Below are 18,572 nucleotides of genomic sequence, written 5' to 3'. Positions count from 1 at the left end.
ATATTCTGTTATTATTGTAATAAAACCCAGATATTTCTTTCCTCTCTTACAGCAGGACTCATCTACCGAATAGCTGAAATGTAGCAGGAATTGTGTTTTGAGGCATTTCTGCATGTGGCTTTAATGTTACATGATAGGTAACATCTGGAGTAGTTGAAGTTAACAGGCTGAGGTTCAATACTTTTTTTTTTTTTTTCCCCGTGTTATCGTGTTTTGTAAATACCATCTGGTAAGCCCCTAAATTCGGGTTTTGGGTTGTTTTGTTGTGTTTTGTTGTTTTTTTTTTGAAAACAAACCAACCGACCTCTTCCCTCCTCATTTACCACATTTGTGTGGTTTTTTTAAAAAGAAAAAAGCCCAGCAGCTTGGGGGTCTAAAGGAGACATACCTAGGTGTTACTGCTTGTTGGTTTATTTTCAAAAGTATGGGGCTTCTATGGGATACTGTACATCCAAGAATAAAAATGCATAGTTCTGCTATTTGCGTAGCTGTTACTCCTGAAAGCGCATCTGGGGGGGGGGGAGGGGGGGTTGAGTACTTTATGTCTGAACTAAGGCAGTGGCCCTGGAGGGGCTGCCACAGATTAAACAGGAAATCACACTACAAATTGAACTCAGAACTTTAATTCCAGCTCACCACTTCAGCCCCAAGAGCATTCACTCTCTTTTCTCTGCAGATAGGCTACCCAGCTGAAAAAGTACCTTTATCTGGGGGTAAGCTGCACCCACATCATACTGGGACTTCAGGGGAACTTCCTTGTCCTTCATCCCTTACAAATTGAAGTTTGCTGCTGGGCAGTTGTGATAGTTGGCAGTAGCGTGAGCTGTTCGCTTCTGAGTTACTGTCGACTTATGTTCTTGTGGTTCATGTTTCTCCTTGTCCAAAACACACACTGCATGCAGTGTGCTCTTTTGAGGTGCAGCTGAAAAAATTGCTTCAGCCTGAGAGATCTGCACTGTGAAAATTCCTCTTGTAAGGTTATGGTATCAGTTCATTGGAATATATATTGCATTTGTAAACCAGTAATTTTTCATACCATTTTCAGCTGGTGCCAAAAAGTATGGCCAGAGCACTAACTTGAGTTAGTGTTGCTAGAGAAGTGTATACTTCAGAATTAGGAAACTTTGGTTTATTTTATTCAAGAAGTGCATGTTCTAAAATCATGTAACTTTCTGCACTTTGTGCCCTTTTTACTTCTTTTTTTCTTTTTTTTGGTAAGACTTTTGGAAAGGCTGCTATCTGAAGTGACAGCTTTAGTTGAGTGTAACATGTGCAGCAACTGAGATCATCTGTTTCCAAGGTTGCCCCAACCTTTCAGTCTATATTCAGTAGCTAAGATTGAGTGTCTGTGTACAGTAACTAAATTAAACTGCTCTTCAGCTCCATCTTCAGGCTTATATTCTCTGTAAGGTCCTGTCAGCAGAAAATGCACCGTGAAAGGGTGGATGAATGGTGAAGAGGTTGTGGTGGCTCTTTCCATAAACATGAGGGAGCTTCAAGAGTGGATTAGATCAAACAGTACTTGATAGGCTGTTTCCAACAAGATCCTCTGAAATCTAGTGTTGCCTCTACTATGGATGATACTGGAGACAGGTGATGCTTTGTCACCATGCAAGCCAGGCATGCTTGGTATCTGGCTTTCAGGTGGTCAAATGTAGGTGACTGGAACAGTGTGTGAAACAGTTGTTACTGAAATTGTGTCTGTAGTGAGAAAATTGAAATGCAAGAACTTTTTCATGTCAGATCACTGATAATGTACTCATTCTAAGGAGTAGGTATTAATTGTGAGTTGAACCTGCTTACTTACTGTGCAGTATCAGGAAGGTTTGTGAAGCTTTTAGAAGTAACCGGGGGGGGAAGGAAGCATAGAGAGCTGTGGTATTGTGGAGGGGTTTTTTTTTGGTTGGTGTTTTTTTTGTGTGTGTGTGTGCTTTTCGGGGTTGTTTTGGGGTTTTTTGGGGGGGTTGGTTTGTTTGTTTTTTACTGTGTTTAAGCTGATGCCTCCCTGGAAATGTTGGATTTTGCTCCTTCATGTAATAGTGCCACTAGTGCAATGTGGTCAGTGATACCAAAAGAAAGCATCCCACTATAAGCGGAAGCTGCTGCATGTACTAGAAGCAAGAGGGCAAAGGGAAAGACAGCAGTGTGAATTTGGTCTGCTAAAGGTATATTTACAGAAGGAAGAACTGAGAACAGGAAAAGATTTTAACACTAAGCTTTTCACAGTTTATGCTAGTATATGCAGCATGTGGAAAAATAACTTTGGATGAGATTCAATTCCTAATATACTCAGTTACTATATAAAGTTTAGGATCAATATGTTTCTTAATTCTTTTAAAATTAGCTCACTGGATTGTAAGATCACAAGGACAGGTTTTTACAACACTATGCATCAGCTCTGCCTGGTGATCAAAATTTCACATTAGGAATAATAGGATTTTTTCTTCTTAGAATATAGGTTTTGTGTGTCTTATGTGCCTGAGTTGCTTTTTCACCCCTCTTCATTCTTGATTTCTTGCAAAGTCTTTGCCATTTTTGCTTTTGTCCACAATAATTGCAGATTTTCCTTAGTGGATGTGTTCATGAAACGTTCTTAGCTATACATGCTGTTTTGAGACACAGGAGGCAAGTGGACATGACTGGTTGTGCAGAAAATCTGTGGTGGAGGTAGATTGCTTGCTTCAGATTTCCAGAGGTAGAGTGATCGATCAGGTGTTGTCATTTTATATCACTCAAATCCTTAGCAATTTACCTTGTAATATGGCACACAGAACTCAGTGAATTGCCATTAGTGGTTTTGGATGTTGACTGTGATATGAATAACAGATGAAACAAGAATGCTATATCCTCACAGAAGACCTACTATCTGATTTCCATGTTCTGTTTCTGTTTTTTTGCTCATCATATCAGAACCTCTTTTCAAATAAAGATACTTAATAAAAAGGCAGATTATCTGTATAGAAACAGTGTATGCGCATCCAGAAAAAGATTGGAGTGGCAGAGCCTGTGCACGAAATAGTATTAAAAACTGGGAATTTTTTAGTGACTGTTTTACAATGTCAGTTTGATTATGGCCTGAGTAACAGATTTTAAGATTTTGGGAATGCTAAGGTACATACGAAGTATTTTATTACTTAAGCTAATTGAACTATCTCAGAGTAATGAGTGACAAGATGCAGGGAAAGTTTGAGAATGAAAATGTGGATTTAGAAGAAATACAGTAATGCATCATGTGATTTTTTTTTTATTTTTTTTTTACCCAGTTTTAATAATTGTATGATGGCTTTTGACTAAAAAGTTTGTGTTGAAATTGCTGACTATTGGGTAATGTAAGTGGAGATTCAGTGTATTAAATGTGATGTATGGATGTCTGGAACTTACAGTTCATACTTAAATTTATATGATTCCTGCTTTTTATTCAGTTGAGAAATACATTCTTTGTGTAATGGAGGCAGATGAAATCATACTTGGCTTTTTCTTTGTGCCACTTGAATGTAACGCGGTGTCCTGCATGGTGTAGGCTGAGGGGGCTGTTGCAGAGCAGTTTTTAAGCAGGTCTGAATTATGGTTGTTCATTCTTAGTTTCTGTGTGCCAGCACTCTGCCTGTATGATATGCCAGTTGAGGAAGCAGATCCAAGAAAGAAAAATGGGAGGAGGAAGGGAAAGGATTATTAGTTTTTGGGTGTCTCCTTCTGCCTGTGCTGGCCTGCTGCCTGGCCACATGAGCACCCATGCAAGCACAAAGGAGGGGCAACGCTGTTTGGCTAGGAGTGGGCTGTGATCTTGGCAACCTGTGTTCTCATTGACCTTAATACCCATCATTAATGTAACACCAGGATCTGGCCACGAAGTGTTGATGCTGTGATAATGTGGTTTTACAGTTTTTGATTGGTACAAAGACTGAGCAGAACAAATCTGTGCAAGTTGGAGATGAACAGAAATCAGAGTAGAAACATTCTGATTCTTTTCTGTTCTTACAACCAAGCACTTTCTAATTCAATTTTAGGTAAGCTTGGTCTGAATCACTGTCCTTTGGTGTCTGAACATTGAAAAGCAGACAGTAGTAGAAATTCTGTGTAGTGAAGACAATGGAGGAGTTGAGTTTGGAACAGCATGCATGATTTTTAACAATTTGAGGATAGTGAACCTTTGCAATTTGACTTATTTAGTCTGTTCTGAAATGTCTCTGAAGACAAAGGATTGCTAGTAGCTCTAAGTAAAGCCCCGTTTAGAAAGTGATAGATGATGCTATAGACATGTTAGATTCCTTGACTTTTAATCCTCCGAGATGTGAGCTGACAGCATTTTTCAGAGCTGTTGAACGAATCTACATTGCCTTGATGTGACAAGTAATAATACCAGTGCTGAATATGCTGGACTAGCAGTTCTCGCATGCGCAAACATTAGAGAGGGGTTTCTGTGCAAGACCTAAGCTCCTAAACTGATAAAATGCCCCTGGTTCCTCTCTCTTCCTGGCTGGGTTAGTTCCAGCATTGCTGGTGATAGGAGAAGGGAGCTGGTGGCAGATAGATAGTAAGCCAAGAAAAGAAAGCAATAGAGATGGGAGAAGATAAAAGAAGGCAGAGATAAAGATGTGAAGAGAAGGACTTGATGGAAGGAGGACTCAACTGGGAAGGTTCCAAATCACTGCTTTAGGTTTTATGACACTGGTGATATCATATGGAAGATTTACAATTGTCCTATTGTTCCACCAAATTTAAAGACATTTATGTTCTTTAAGAATTTTTTTTTTTGTAAGCATGGAAGGTTTCTCTGCCTAATTGTCTCTTAGATTACTAGTGAATATATAATTCAGTTAAAAAAGTCACTGACATAATGGAATCTTTTGAGTATTTTTCCAGTGTACACTACGTATAAAGAGATGGGGGGGGGGGGGGCACATTTGGGCAGAAGATTATGGAAGCTAAGCTTTCAGTAAAACTCTAGTTGTGCTTCTGTATCAGTTCTTAAATTTTCGTCGTACCAAATTTCACTAAAATAAAACTTTTCTAATCTTTACATATTGTAAGCTATAAACTTGTATCTTTTTACTAGAATCAGGGCAAATCACAAATCTGCAGTTCAGGTGATGTGGATTTTATTGCAGGGGATGAAAACACTCCTCAGCATTACATTGTCTCATTTGTGGTGGCTTTGTAATTCAGAATTTGTCATTCTGTTGTTCTGTGCTCTGTCTGGACTGTGGAATTAAGAGTTGTCTCTATCAATTTGTAGCTGTGATCTTTCGTTTGCCCATATGAAATTTCCTCTGCGGCCTTTTAGAGCAGAATCCCAAAAGATGACTTCTGTGTTCCATTTATCAAGTTTCTAGTATGTACATTAAAAAAAAATCCCAACAACTGTAGGGAATGTGAGGGAGCGAGCTTATAGGCTGGCTTTCTGTGGAGCAATGCCTAGGTGTTAGAGGAGAGCTGAAATGGAAATTGTCTTCTCTAGTGAATCTTCCTGGGGAAGATTTCCAGAGTAGCTCCCCTCTTGTTAAACTTAGAAATCCTTGGGTTAGAGCTACCATATATCATTTTTTAATGTTGTATGTAGGGAAGTAACAGTTCTGGGAAGTAGTATGTTTTCCTGGTCTGGTGATTGGGTGGAAATCCTCATGAAAAACCCATGCTGCCTGCAGCTCAGAAGCAAGGCATCTCTGGGTGAAAGAATAAATGTGTTATTTGACTCCTAGAAAGCAGGGCTACAGCCTAAGGGATCTGGAAAGAAGGCACAGTGCTGAAGGCAGCAGTCTCAGAGATGTGCTTCAGCTCATAACGGAACATTTAGAAATGAGTTTGTTTTTTGAATAGAATAGGTAAGAGTAGGTTCCTGAAAATCAGTAGTGCTTTTATAAAGCTTAAAAGGTTGGGGAGTTCTTGCGTTTGGTTTGGGAGAGGCCTCTTTAAAGCACCACTGTAGTTTCCCAAGTTGAAAGATGGGGAATAAAAAAGGAAGAAAGGTGCTATTATGTTAGAAAAGGGGATGGATGGTAACAGCACTTAGATTCAGCCTACTGTTGTTCTCCAGGACTATAGGGGGCAAGATAAAAATAGCAAGGGAGGGAGGGCAGGCTTTTAAAGGAGAATGCAGTAATTGAACCTTTTAATTGGAAGCTTGCTCCCTTTTTACTTAAAACTGTATCTTTACGTCACAGCAAGCAAGGGCAGAGCAAGAAGAGGAATTCATCAGTAACACTCTATTTAAGAAGATTCAAGCTCTGCAGAAAGAAAAAGAAACACTTGCAGTAAACTATGAAAAGGAAGAGGAATTTCTCACTAATGAGCTGTCAAGAAAACTGATGCAGGTAAGTGGTGCCTTTCCTGACATTTCTCCCAAGAGCCTCGGGACCAACTGCCTGGTGGCTGAACTTTTTTGTTAGTGTGACTGCAGTCAGAGTGATGTAGTCAGGTTGTAGCTGTTGTAAAGCTGATGCTTAATAAAAGCTAAGTACAAGAAGTGTAGTAAGTAAGTGTTTTTTAATATGTTGCTTTAAAGTTTCCATCTGCAAACTCATGGTGTTGAGAAACTGAAAGTTGGTACAGAGGTGCAAAGGAATGGATGTAGCTTAAAGTAAATGTTCACTGTCTCACAGAAAAGAGTTACTGGTTAATTTAAAATGTTAATGAAACACACTTTTTTTCTGGAATATTTGATATTTAACAGGAGTCTTGAAATATTGAACTTTATATACAAGAATATGCAGTGATGCTTGAAGGAGACTGTCTACATACAGATACTAAGTTTATCCATACTTTTAAAGAAACCAGTTGCTTCTCTTGAATTAAAACACATCAGTTGTGTGCTAAAAGTAAAAAGTTGAAGATGTTGGGACAATTTATGTCAGAGGAACTTCTTTTCATTAGCAAAGTTGCTAATGGTTTGAAAGTGGGTAAGTTTTGAAAGTGTTGTACATGCTTGCCCTATTCTGATAGAGTAGCCTAAGTAACTGCTTTTGGCCTCTCTCTTAGGAAACAGGGTACTAAGGTAAATTGTTGGTGTGATGCACTGTGGCATTTTTTTGTGCCATTACTTACAAGCTTTGTCATGAAAAACTAGTCAATTTGAAAGAACCTAATTTGTATGTCGTAAGCATTTATTATGTTCTGCACCTGGAGTCTTGAGGCATGTTTATCTCTACAGTTAGGAAATACACTGTAAACCATGTTAGAGCTAATCCTATCTATCTAATGCTTTTGCTACTGAAAACTGATACTTACTGTGGCTTTGTCTGTTTGGTGCCTATTATCACATAGTAAGTTAAGTATGAAGATAAAATATTATCCATCTAGTATTACTATTTCCCTTTGCTGTTATTGAGGACTGACAAGAATGTTTCTGAATAAGACATTCATTTCCTTTCAAAGTCATGCATTTTTATGAAAAACAGAGAAGCAGATGGTAGTAAAATAGGGACATTGAGTGTTCTTTTCTAATAGAAATAAGATGTAGATATTGCTGTAGGAAAAGTTTCCCACAAAAGTCTCTTCGAGTAAAGGGAGAAATTGTGTGTTGAGCAATGTTCACAGGATGGTTGAGGTTAGAAGGGACCACTGCTGGTCATCTAGGCCAACCTCCGTACTCAAGCAGGGTCACCTAGAGCACATTACTCAGGTTTGTGTCTTGATGGATCTCAATTATCTGCAGAGAAAGAGATTCCACAACTTCTCTAGGCAACCTATTTGAATGCTCAGTCACCCTCACAGTAAAGAAGTTCTTCAAGAACTCAGATGGAACTCCCTGTTTTTTAGCTTATGCCCATTGCCTCTCACCTGGCACCACCAAGAAGAGTCTAGCTCAGGGAGCTGAGGTGAGGCTGACTGGCCTGTAGTTCCCAGGGTCATCTTCCTTGCCCTTTTTGAAAACTGGGGTGATATTTGCCTTCTTCCAGTCTTCAGGCACCTCTCCTGATTGCCATGACATTTCACAGATGATCAAGAGTAGCCTCGTGATGATGTCTGCCAGTTTCCTCAGCACTCGTGTGCATCCATCAGGGCCCTTGGACTTGTAAATGTCAAGTTTGTCTAAGTATTTTCTGACCCAGTCCTTCTCAGCCAAGGGAAAGATTTCCCTTCTCCCTGGTCTCCTGGGTCAGGGATTCTTGAGGGCTGGCCTTGGCGTTGAAGTCTGAAGCTAATGTTTAGTTGAAAGGGGTATGTGGAAACTGGTTACAGAACCGTTTACCTGGGACTGTTCTATATATTGTGTAGAGCAAAGTAAAACTTAAGTTTTTTAAAGTAAAAGCATGAATTACACTTGGTTTGGCCAAAGAGTTTTGAACTCATGTAGTGACCTTGCATACAAATTCGTTCTGCACAAGTTCTGCAGCAGCTAAATTGATATATCTAGTAATTGCTTAAAATACGCTTAGCCTTTTTCCTAGAAGTCTGTTGAGATTGCTTTAAAGCTGTATCTTTAACAGTTCTTAAATCACTAATATTATACAGAATAGGTTCACACCTTAAAGGGTGTAACTTCTTTCTCACTAGTGGCAGAAATATTCAGAGAAGCACATAAATCTGAAACAGAATGCATGTATAAAACTGATGAAGTTACTCTCTCCTGTACAGCAGCTGAAAAAAGTTCTCAGTTATGGATTCAATGTCATCCTGTGAACATTATCTAGCTTTCAGTTGGCAAGCTGCAAGTTTCTGCTGAAAGAAAGTAACTACATAGCTGTAACTATAATAATGTGCAGGTAGAATTCTGACCACCACCTGCTGTTATTAAACAGTATCTCAGCCTACAGACTTACACTTCATTTCACATGGCCTTCCTGTAGGTCTCATTTAGCATTTGATAAATGTGGTCATGTCAACCAGAAGGTTTTAAAAGGTGATAATTCTTAAATGCACCTCTGTTCCTAATTGTTAGTCCTACAACTGTGGAGTTTCTCTCATCATCTTAGGTAGCAGTTTTTGGAAGTAAATTCTGAGTTTGACTTCTGTTTAAATATTGACACAGCTTACTTGGAGAACTGATGTCAAAATCCTGTTGATGTTGGTAGTGGTTGTACCTATGAGGGTGAGTGGCATGGACTGTCTTGCTTACAGTTTCACCTCTTACCTGCAGTGCACAGAGGAGAGGATGTTAAGGGATATATCAAAGCTCTAGTGCAAAGCATATTTAAGCTGTGTCAAAGGAATCTGCTGGCTCAGCAGATTTTGTAGTCCACACATCTGGGTGACTTTTCAAACCTGGCTCAAGACTTGCAGTACAGGTGGAGGACTTGTTTGTTTGCTCTAAAACAAACAGTTAATATTAAAACTAATATTCTGTTTGTGTGTATGCTGAATGTAGATCTCATTTCATGGCTTGATTACGTCTTTGATGTGAAAAACTTGCTGTGTAATGCAAAAAACTATATGTAAATGTATTCTTCTAAACACTAGCAACATGCTTATAAGTTATACAAAAGAAATTGTCCTTTCCCTTGAAGAGCTTACTTGTAGAATTAGGAAACATTTGAATATTAGAATATGTTTCCACAAAAATAATTTTCTATATAGTGATCATGGATCTAGTAAGTTGATATTAGAATATTGGTGAGTTGCAGACAATTTTCTTAAGTAGCATAGAACTGAAAATAATATTGACATGGATTTTTGTTTTCGGAAAGCTTATCTGTTTGGAAATTTTGATTTTTTTTATTTTTTTTTCAGTTATGAATTCTGGAAGTTGTACCCATGTTGACTGCTAGATAAAATGTCTGAGAAGAGAAACTTCTGATACTACAAATAAACTCATTTTGTGGGCATTATTAGCACACATCACATAGTCAACTGAGTATTTATTATGATATCTTTTCTAGTTCGGAATACTCTTCCAATTATGTAGGTGAAGTGCTAAATTCCTGACATGTTTTTCAGATAGAAATTTAAAATAATTACAATTTACTTTATTTTTTCCTGAGATTTGAGTGTGCCAATACTTACCATTACCTACTAGAATGTAGCCATTCTGTCTTTGTTAGAGGATTTGAGACTGATGAAGCAGTTACAAGGCTAATAACAAACTGGTAAATGCCCACTTCCTTTTTTGGTATCTTGACTCTGGAGAGAATTCTAGCTGAATTAGATGTAGACATGGGATGATGACAAAACCAGAAATACAGTAGTCTCCAGTGGAAGTGTGGACAGTAATTGATTGCTCCACTGTTCTTTGCTATTTGGAGTTAAACTCTTAATCTCTTGTGTTTGCCAGGCAACACTGGTCTGACCTGGAACTAGACTTTCAAAATCCATGCTGTCAGACATCGTGCATCAGATGGCTTCCTGCTTTTTGTATGACTAAGGGAGAAAAAAATGCATATGGATTTGTTTTGTCTGGGACTTTGCTTTTTGGAACAGAGGGAGGGGTGTACTTCTGGTAAACTGCATATGATTTATAGTCTCTTAATTTTTCGAATGTTTGCTAGTCTGTGGCTGTGTCAAAATTACTGCCATATTATTCAGTTGAAAGCCACCTAGCAGAGGGACCTTTTTCAGAGTGCCTGTGTGTTTCTTGCTTTGTCAAATCTTTGTCACAATTGTAGGGGTTTGTGCATCACATTGAGTGGCATCTGGAATGAGCTCTCAGGATGTTAAAATATTTTAAATGCGAAAGCCGTCTGCCGGAGCATGAGCTGCCAGGCTTCTCATTAACAGCATAACAAGAGTTTCCCAGTTCAGCATGGTGTGCATTGCTATTATAAAACACAGTTACATCAGGTTTTCAATATTGTAAGAAATTAATTCTGAAACATTTTACTGTATGACGGATTGATTCTAAACATACACAGTAGCACATAAAAAGAAGGTGTTTTCACTGGAATAAAACTCTTCCTGCTGCCAGGCTTTCTGGTGCCATACCATTGCTTGATATTATCTGTTTATAACTGTGTGGCATTACCTTTTACTGCCACTATAGTAAATGTTTATGCTTTTACTAGTTAAATTTCCTTTGTTTAGCATAATTTTTAATTTGCTAGGCTGAATGATAGGGAGAGGAAGGAGCCCATGCATCTCAGCAGAGGCTTTTGAAGTAGACAGAAGCTTTTCATCACGTACATTCCTGATAAAGTTCTTACAGGCCTTGTATGTATTCCCCATATTTTCCCATCTACTTTCTCTAATGATAATTTTGTCTACCTGATGAAGGCTCTGGCAAGTTTGGAATAGTATTTTTAGAGTCCTCTGTCCGTAGTCATTATAGAATGGTAGCAATATTTTGCAGAGTATCATTAGAAGTGTTTTCATGCAGCCTCTGTGCTTACATCTGTGGATGTGGACTTGTTGAGATTTTGTTTTGAAATTTAAAGTAGTATATCTTGAAAATTTTATCTTTTGTGAAACAAGGCTGCTCAGAAGAATAATTAAATTTTAATAATATTTGAACTTAAAGACAATTATTCCTTAAATCCTGCATCATGCCTTTTCAAAATCAACTACAGATTTTTTTTTCATTATCTTTATACTTTTGGAAGTGCAGATTGGTCCAAGTGTCTGTCCTTGAAAGTAAAATGTTTCAACATGCCAAGATAATAGCATAATGTGTAGTCAGGCAGATTAATTGGGAGGCTATACAGAACTATTTCTCATGCAAGTCTAATTCTTGACAATCCTTGCAAAAACTGTATGTGTGTAAACATTAGCTATTACCTTTCCTGATCTCCAAAATGCAATGAGTCAGCTCAAGAATGCAAATGTGATTGTGCAGAATAAACAGAGTCAGCGCATCCGTCGTTTATTTGATGAACATCTGGACATAAATAGGAGGCAAACTGCTGATACAGACTTGTTAATAAATAGGACTTTCAGGATGCAGCAAAGGAGGAATTGGACAACATTTGAGGGCTGGAGTACTAAAAATAGGCTGTTCAGTACAATGTACAAGATCATAGTCTGGGGGATAAAGGATGGCTATATTTTTAATGGGGTGCTTCATCTATTACCTTCGTTATTTCACGAAACAACTTTTTGCTGTCCCAGAATAAGCCAGTATAGTAAGGAAGTAAGGTAAGTGTGGTCCTTCATTGTATCAGGAAACTTATTTCTGTGGAGATAGAAGGACATTACTGCACTTCTATAGGACTTAGCAGAAGTAACACATGTACTTTTTCTGCTGCTTTGTATTTGATAACCCCATTCTCACTTTAAAGTATCAGCTGTCTCTCTTGCACCTAATCCATTTCTGATCTTACATACCTGAAAATTCTCCCAGTATCTCTCCTGCAGTTTTTATGGGCATTTCAAGGTCTGCAAGACATTGTCATCAAGGTGACACTTTCTAACACACTTTTTCCTTCTCTTTAGCTGGCAGCCGTAGGTGTATCTGTAAACAGCTGTTGCTGTAACTGCATATAATTAAAAACAGTTTGAAAATACTAAATAAAATTATAGAAGTGTAGAATAAACACTGTCCACGAGCATTTTACGAGTGGATGTTTTCTCATTGTTAGCAATTCTGGTTTTCAGTGTTAGGGTTTCAGCATTAACTGGTTTTCTAGTATTTTGATTTGTTCTTATGATCCCAGCAAATAAGAGAGAAAAAATCTTACTCAATTATGAGTGACAGACACCATTAATACGTATTTTTTGATGTATTATTAGTATTTTTCTTCCACTCTGAATAATAGTGTGAAGGGGAGTAGCACGATAAAGTGGGCTCATCAGAATGTCCAGGAGGGCTGTCAAGTTATAACCCCTTTTAGCACTCAAGGGAAATGTGTCTGTAGGTTTCCTTAGATTTTTCATTGCTTCACTTAGCAGCTTTCTGATCAGTGGGAATGGTCTTTTGGCTGCAAGTGTGTTCACGCTCCTGAGGCAAGGTTTAGTCGATCCTACACAGCAGCTGCAGATCAGCCTCATCAGTTCCCGTGTGACAGAAATTCCACCACGTTTTAAAAAGAATGATTGTACAGGCAAGATTGTGCAGTTGCAGCTCAATTTTTGTACGTAATATGGTACTCGCATTTGCATGAAGCACACAAGAGCAAGAAACTGTTAAGTTGGTTTGGGGTGCCTTCACAGGACTGTATGATTTTTCCTGACTCACTCGACTGTCTGCAAATACTACCAGTCCCCAGCCACATGCTTTCTGTTAGCAACAGTTTAGGCAGAGTGAGAGATTCTGGCTATATGCCTTTTCACACAGCTTAATTTGCTAATTAAATATAAGCTGATTACAGCAACTGGCTTTCATCTCAATTTTTAGCTAGGTAATAAAATTAAAAAACCCTAAAACCCAGAAGCATCTAGCTTTTTTTAATTAAGGAAAGTGAAGATTAAGGAAAGTGCAGCAAATACCTTGAGCTAGGTGGTAATCCGCATGCTGTCTGCTGTATGTGGTGGAATCACCATCCCTGGAAGTGTTCAAAAAACATGTAGATGAGGCCCTTAGTGGCATGGTTTAGCGGTGGACTTGGCAGTTCTGGGTAAAGGTTGGACTTGATGATCTTAAAGGTCTTTTCCAACCTAGTTGATTCTGTGATTTTAAGCTTTCAGCTGCCTGGGAGAAGGAAGTGCTAAGACCTGCATTTTATGTTTTTGGCGGCTCCTGAGATGATGCATTTAGATTAAAATTAATGCTTTTGTGAATCATATAGGTTTTTTTACTTTTGAGGTGTCTATATTGTGTATGCTACATATATTGTATCTATTTTCATTTGACTTTATTAAATGTTTGGAAATGTAGTTTACTTCAATCTACTCCAAAAATAGAATACAGTTTAAAATATGGATTTTTTTCTTTTTTTTTTTTTTTTTAAGGGCTCTTAGGTGGGTTGTACATTTTGAAGTCTTTTAAGAAGGATTATCAATAGAGAATTTAATGTGCAATAAGAATAAATGTATAAATAAATAAAAGCTGTATAATGTTTCATGCTTCTATGTGTTTAAAATACTTGCATGTCTTCCAAATTTTTAGCTGCAGCATGAGAAAGCTGAATTGGAGCAGCATTTAGAGCAGGAACAGGAATTTCAAGTGAACAAACTGATGAAGAAGATCAAAAAACTGGAAAATGATACAATTTCGAAGCAGCTCACCCTGGAGCAGGTAACTCCTTATCTGCAGAATTATATAAGTCATGCTTCTTGTTGCCATTCATCAGCTTCCACTCTCACACTGCTAGTGGGAAAGACTGTTACTTCTAAGGAGGTTAAGCTCTACAATAGATAATGCGCATGTGGTCTAGTGATCTAGGACACCTTTTTGTGGCAGCTTGGATCGCATAGGACTTAAACCGCGAGATGTCACCTGTGTGTATATACTTTAAAAGATTTGAGAATTTACGATGTCCAACTCATTTTCTCCCAAAACAGTTGTGAAAATTACAGAAATAAAACACCATCTTTTTTTTTCCTCGTATTTCTGCTGCAAGTTTAGACATTGGAACTGCTCTTACGGTTAATTTTAGGCATGTGCATTAAAACACCTCAGTGGCATTAGCAGAAGTCCTTTTGACTGAAGGCAAACTGATGAAATATACAGGCTTGTTAAAGAGCTTCATTTTTTTTCTGGCTTGTGGAAGCTCAGTAATTTGGATGGTATAAATATTTAAATTACTACCAGTTTTATATGACTCCTATTTCTGTTGACATTGTGGGTAAAATAATTAATGGTTATTTTTATGAAAAAATAGGTTTTCTTGACTCTTATGCTAACATTCTGTATGCAGAGATCTATGGGACAAATTAAAAAAACAGAAAGATAGAATGATGCGGTTGCCAACAAATCTTTATTCAATATGGAAATTAACATGAAATTGAAATAACTCTCTTAGCCACAAGGTGGTGGTGGTGGCTACTTAATCAAAATGCAAAGTAAGCTTACATACAAAGCTGGTTTCTCTTTGAAATGTTGGCATGAGCCAGAGCTAAAATCTTAATGGTAGTTATTTTTGTATCATTGTTCTGGGCAGACAGACTTGGGAAATCATAAAATTTGAAACTTATTGTTACATTTGAAAGTCAATGATAGATTGTTCAAAAAGCAAGGGTATTCAAAGGCCTTTCATGTGTATGATCTTGAAAACTTAACTTAGTTAATGAAAATGTTAAATTTGTCTGTCGGTTTTACTTAGAAATTCCATTCGCATTTATAGGGAACGCAATATATACCTTTGTTTTCCCTTACAGTAAGGTATAGTATATCTCAAATGACTTTGAACTTCATTTCTTCTCTTACACAAATTAAAAAAAAACTTTTTGTTTTGAGTTACTGGCTGGGCCTAAACTAGGACAGCTCATTAACCAGCTGAAGCAACAGCCTTTGGGGCATGTGCCACACCTAGTAAGAAGCAACCAAAAGTTGTGAGCAAAGCAACATTGCCTTTATTGTACACATAAGAAATTAAGTAAGAGATATTGCCACGATGCTTCAGCATAACCTTTTGGACGCATGTTTAAACAGGGCTTGGAAGAAGTATTTCAGCAATGCTTTGAACATAATCAAGGGCTGCATCGCTAGATCTATCACTGTAATCAGTGAGTAGATAGTTACAACATATGTTCACTAAGCTATTTTTAAAATATTGAACAGAAATCATTTGTGCTTTGTGTCCCTCCTATTTGCTTTTTCTCATCAGAGCTGCTCATGCCACAGGTGATGAGTAGGTAGTGAGTTTGTAGCTGTGATGATTGCATAGTGTCATTACTAACTCACATTATATAAGGGTTCGAATGTGATCTTACTTTATTTTTTCATGTCAGCTTGAAGTGGCAGAACTTTCTTCTCTGAAGGCTAATGGTGAGGAAATTTATGATGTGACTATTTCAATTAATTGAATTTTTCGGTTAAAATGAGCAGCAATATTCAGTGGTTTGATAGAAAATGAGTAGCTGTCAGTGTTGTCCTACAGAGGCCAAGTTTGTAGTCTTGCTGCTACTTTTTAATTGCTTTTCTATTTCATACAGTACAGTGAGAAACTAGAATTTATGCAGTTAGGAGATGAGAAATAGTAACTAAACTGCCCATAATCATCTTCTGTGTCTGCTTTTTTGAAAGGAGAAGAACATGAAATGTAAAATCTCCTGGAGAGATAATCTTGGAGAGATAATCTTGGAGAGCTGCAAACAATTAAAGCTGCAAAGGGGGAGGGGCAGACCAGCAGAGAGGTGAAATTTGGGATAGTGGGCTTAGGCAGAGATCATATTCAGCTTTCATTGATTTGGGAGATCTCCATATCAGGAGGGAACAGTTGTGCTTGTTGGTAAGTTGGCAAGAGGACTGAAAAAGCAGTAATCCAGGAACAGAGACAGTGGATATTTTAGCTGCATTTGAAGTAAAGTAAGTGTATGTGTGAAAAAGAGAGAGGACAAGGAACACAAATTTATGGTGGAGAGGTTCCCTTACTCTGAAGGGAAGATGAAGGTCAAAAAACAAAGCAAACAGTACTTCCATGTTTACTTGTTCTGATGGTAAAAATTAAAATGTGTTTTATTGGAATGTAACTTTAAACTCATGTAGAATGGTGCTAGTATTTACAGCTTCTGGTTTGGTTTGGAGATAAATCCCATCCTGCTTATTTTAGTTCAGAATACTATATCATGTTACTAACAAATTCATTGATTAGTGTTAGACTGCATTTCCAAAGTACACCTGAAGTTATCTATTACAAAATATACCTATTCTTTGACTTCACATCTCTGGTCAGGATGCTGCAGTTGCTTTTCCTGTAGGTTCAATACAAGGTGTTTATCCTCAGAGCTTTAATTTCCTGGCACTGGGAGGAGCTGGGACAACACTCAAGATCAGAAAAGGCAGATACTTGTTTCCAGTGTGTTTTCATACTGCTGGAAATGTGATATTTTTTATCTCTGTTTCGCAACACAGTTTACTTGGTGTTTTCAGCAGAACTTGTCTGTCAGCCTTCAGGACACTACACAAGTCTCATCAGTATATTGTTGCTAATGATTTGGCCTTGCCATTGTGTGTGATCACCCACATGCAGATTTCTAATTAATGGACTCCACTGCCTTGGTGATGGTTGCTGTAATACTAAATGTAATTGTAGATTTTTCAAATGTTTCAAGGTTACAAATAATTTACTCTGTTTTCAAATTGCTTTTTGCTCTTCTTTCTACCATTAAACAAAATATTTTTATTTTCACCAGTATTTTTTTGTGGGTTTGTTTGGTGCTAGATCAATAACATAGTTGTAAAAAAGACTGTGAGTTTTAGGTGAATTTTAAACTATGTTGCACTGAAGTGACGCAAAAAACATTGCTGCAGAAGTAGTGATCCACAGTCAAGCCTTTTTCATCGTGTGGTTATATAGGTAGCTAAGCAATGTAGTGAAGTTCTACATGTTGGTGGTGTAGCAGCACTGTGTGCAAATTCCCAGAACGTTTTATATTCTTTCTTCCCTCTGAAAGCTGTCAGCCCCAAGTATTGGCCAAATTGGCTCATGAGCAGTGCCCTAAGGCAAAGTGCCTTTTACCTCCAGGAGCTGAGCCCTTTGCCTTCCTACTGCACCAGCTCTTGCTGGTATGGGGAACAAAGTGTAGGTCACGACCCAAATTCTTATCCCTAGTGTGAGGCTGAAGCGTGTCGCTTCTGACATCTTTTATTGAAGTGTAAGTTCTCTCAGCTGTTAATGTACATCTGGAAACTCAGACATGGAAAGATTTGCTAAACAATATTTCTTTTTCTAATTATATTCCCTATTACTCGTCAACATATGTCTGGTTTTACTTACGGTATTTCTTCTAAGCTTGAAAGATTAAAGTTGTACATTGATTAAACTTGCGCTGTTACATGAAGTGTGCAAGTTTAAATTTTGTTTGGGTATCTCATTACTAATTTAGTGATTAGCACAGAGCCCTTTATAGTTTTCAGTGCTGTAAAAACACTTCACCCAGTGATGCAGTAAATGTGGGAGGAAATAGCCTAGTCTGTTTTCAGTCTTTCCATTTTGTAATGTGACATTATTTGCCCTTCAGGAAAGTGGTGTTAATTAAGGCTTTGCTGGGGAAGATACCCATGCTCTTTTCAACCTGTAAAGGTGTTCCTCTGTTCCCACGTTTTTCAGTCTTGCTAAATGCTGGAGTTCAGCGGCCAGTGTTTCTGAATAATATCATCTGTGCCTTTTAGTATTCTAATGTATTCTTATTAATATTTCCATTGTATCTCTACTAAAATACTAGTAATAGATTTCTTCATGTGTGTTTCTACAGTATATCTCTATTTCTTAACTCACAGTAGAATCAGGAATGTTTGGCCACACAGTGAATGAATAAGAATAATGTCAAGTGTTTACTTTTAGAAAGCCTTTGCCAAGATAGAAATACATTTTTTTCTGCTAGTAAGAGTTGATACGGTAACACTTAAAGCATTTTGCATTTTTTTCTTTACTATTTTTATTTTGCTTTGCCTAATGCAACGTGAACATGGCTTCTCTTCAATTTCTGTCTCACTGAACTCTGAAAAACTTTTGAAGTTTTTCAAAAGAATGAACATTGGTGTAGTTGCTAGTAAATTCAGTTTGAAGTTTGGAGATATGTGGAACAGGAGATGTGTTTAAATAGGCTTGTCATGTCATCAGTGTGTCCAGATTTCAAGTGCCCCCATGCTGGCCAGAGAGAAGTTC

General features: G+C 37.7%; 1 protein-coding gene across 1 annotated transcript in view; it reads left to right on the top strand.

The window, feature by feature from the left end:
* The window catches only part of CCDC6 (coiled-coil domain containing 6), a 47,816-nt gene that overhangs the window by 13,307 nt on the left and 15,937 nt on the right, over positions 1-18,572 (top strand). Inside the window, exons 2-3 of the mRNA XM_057421491.1 lie at positions 6,162-6,311; positions 13,910-14,038. Of these exons, the coding sequence (XP_057277474.1) occupies positions 6,162-6,311; positions 13,910-14,038 (279 nt within the window). The remainder of the gene's footprint in view (positions 1-6,161; positions 6,312-13,909; positions 14,039-18,572) is intronic.

The sequence above is a fragment of the Pezoporus wallicus genome, unplaced genomic scaffold, assembly GCF_028554395.1.
Source record: "Pezoporus wallicus isolate ANWC-B61680 ecotype Strahan unplaced genomic scaffold, APGP_CSIRO_Pwel_v1 contig_4816, whole genome shotgun sequence".
NCBI classification, from domain to species: Eukaryota; Metazoa; Chordata; class Aves; order Psittaciformes; family Psittacidae; genus Pezoporus; species Pezoporus wallicus.
This window is presented reverse-complemented; position numbering and strand designations above follow the sequence as displayed.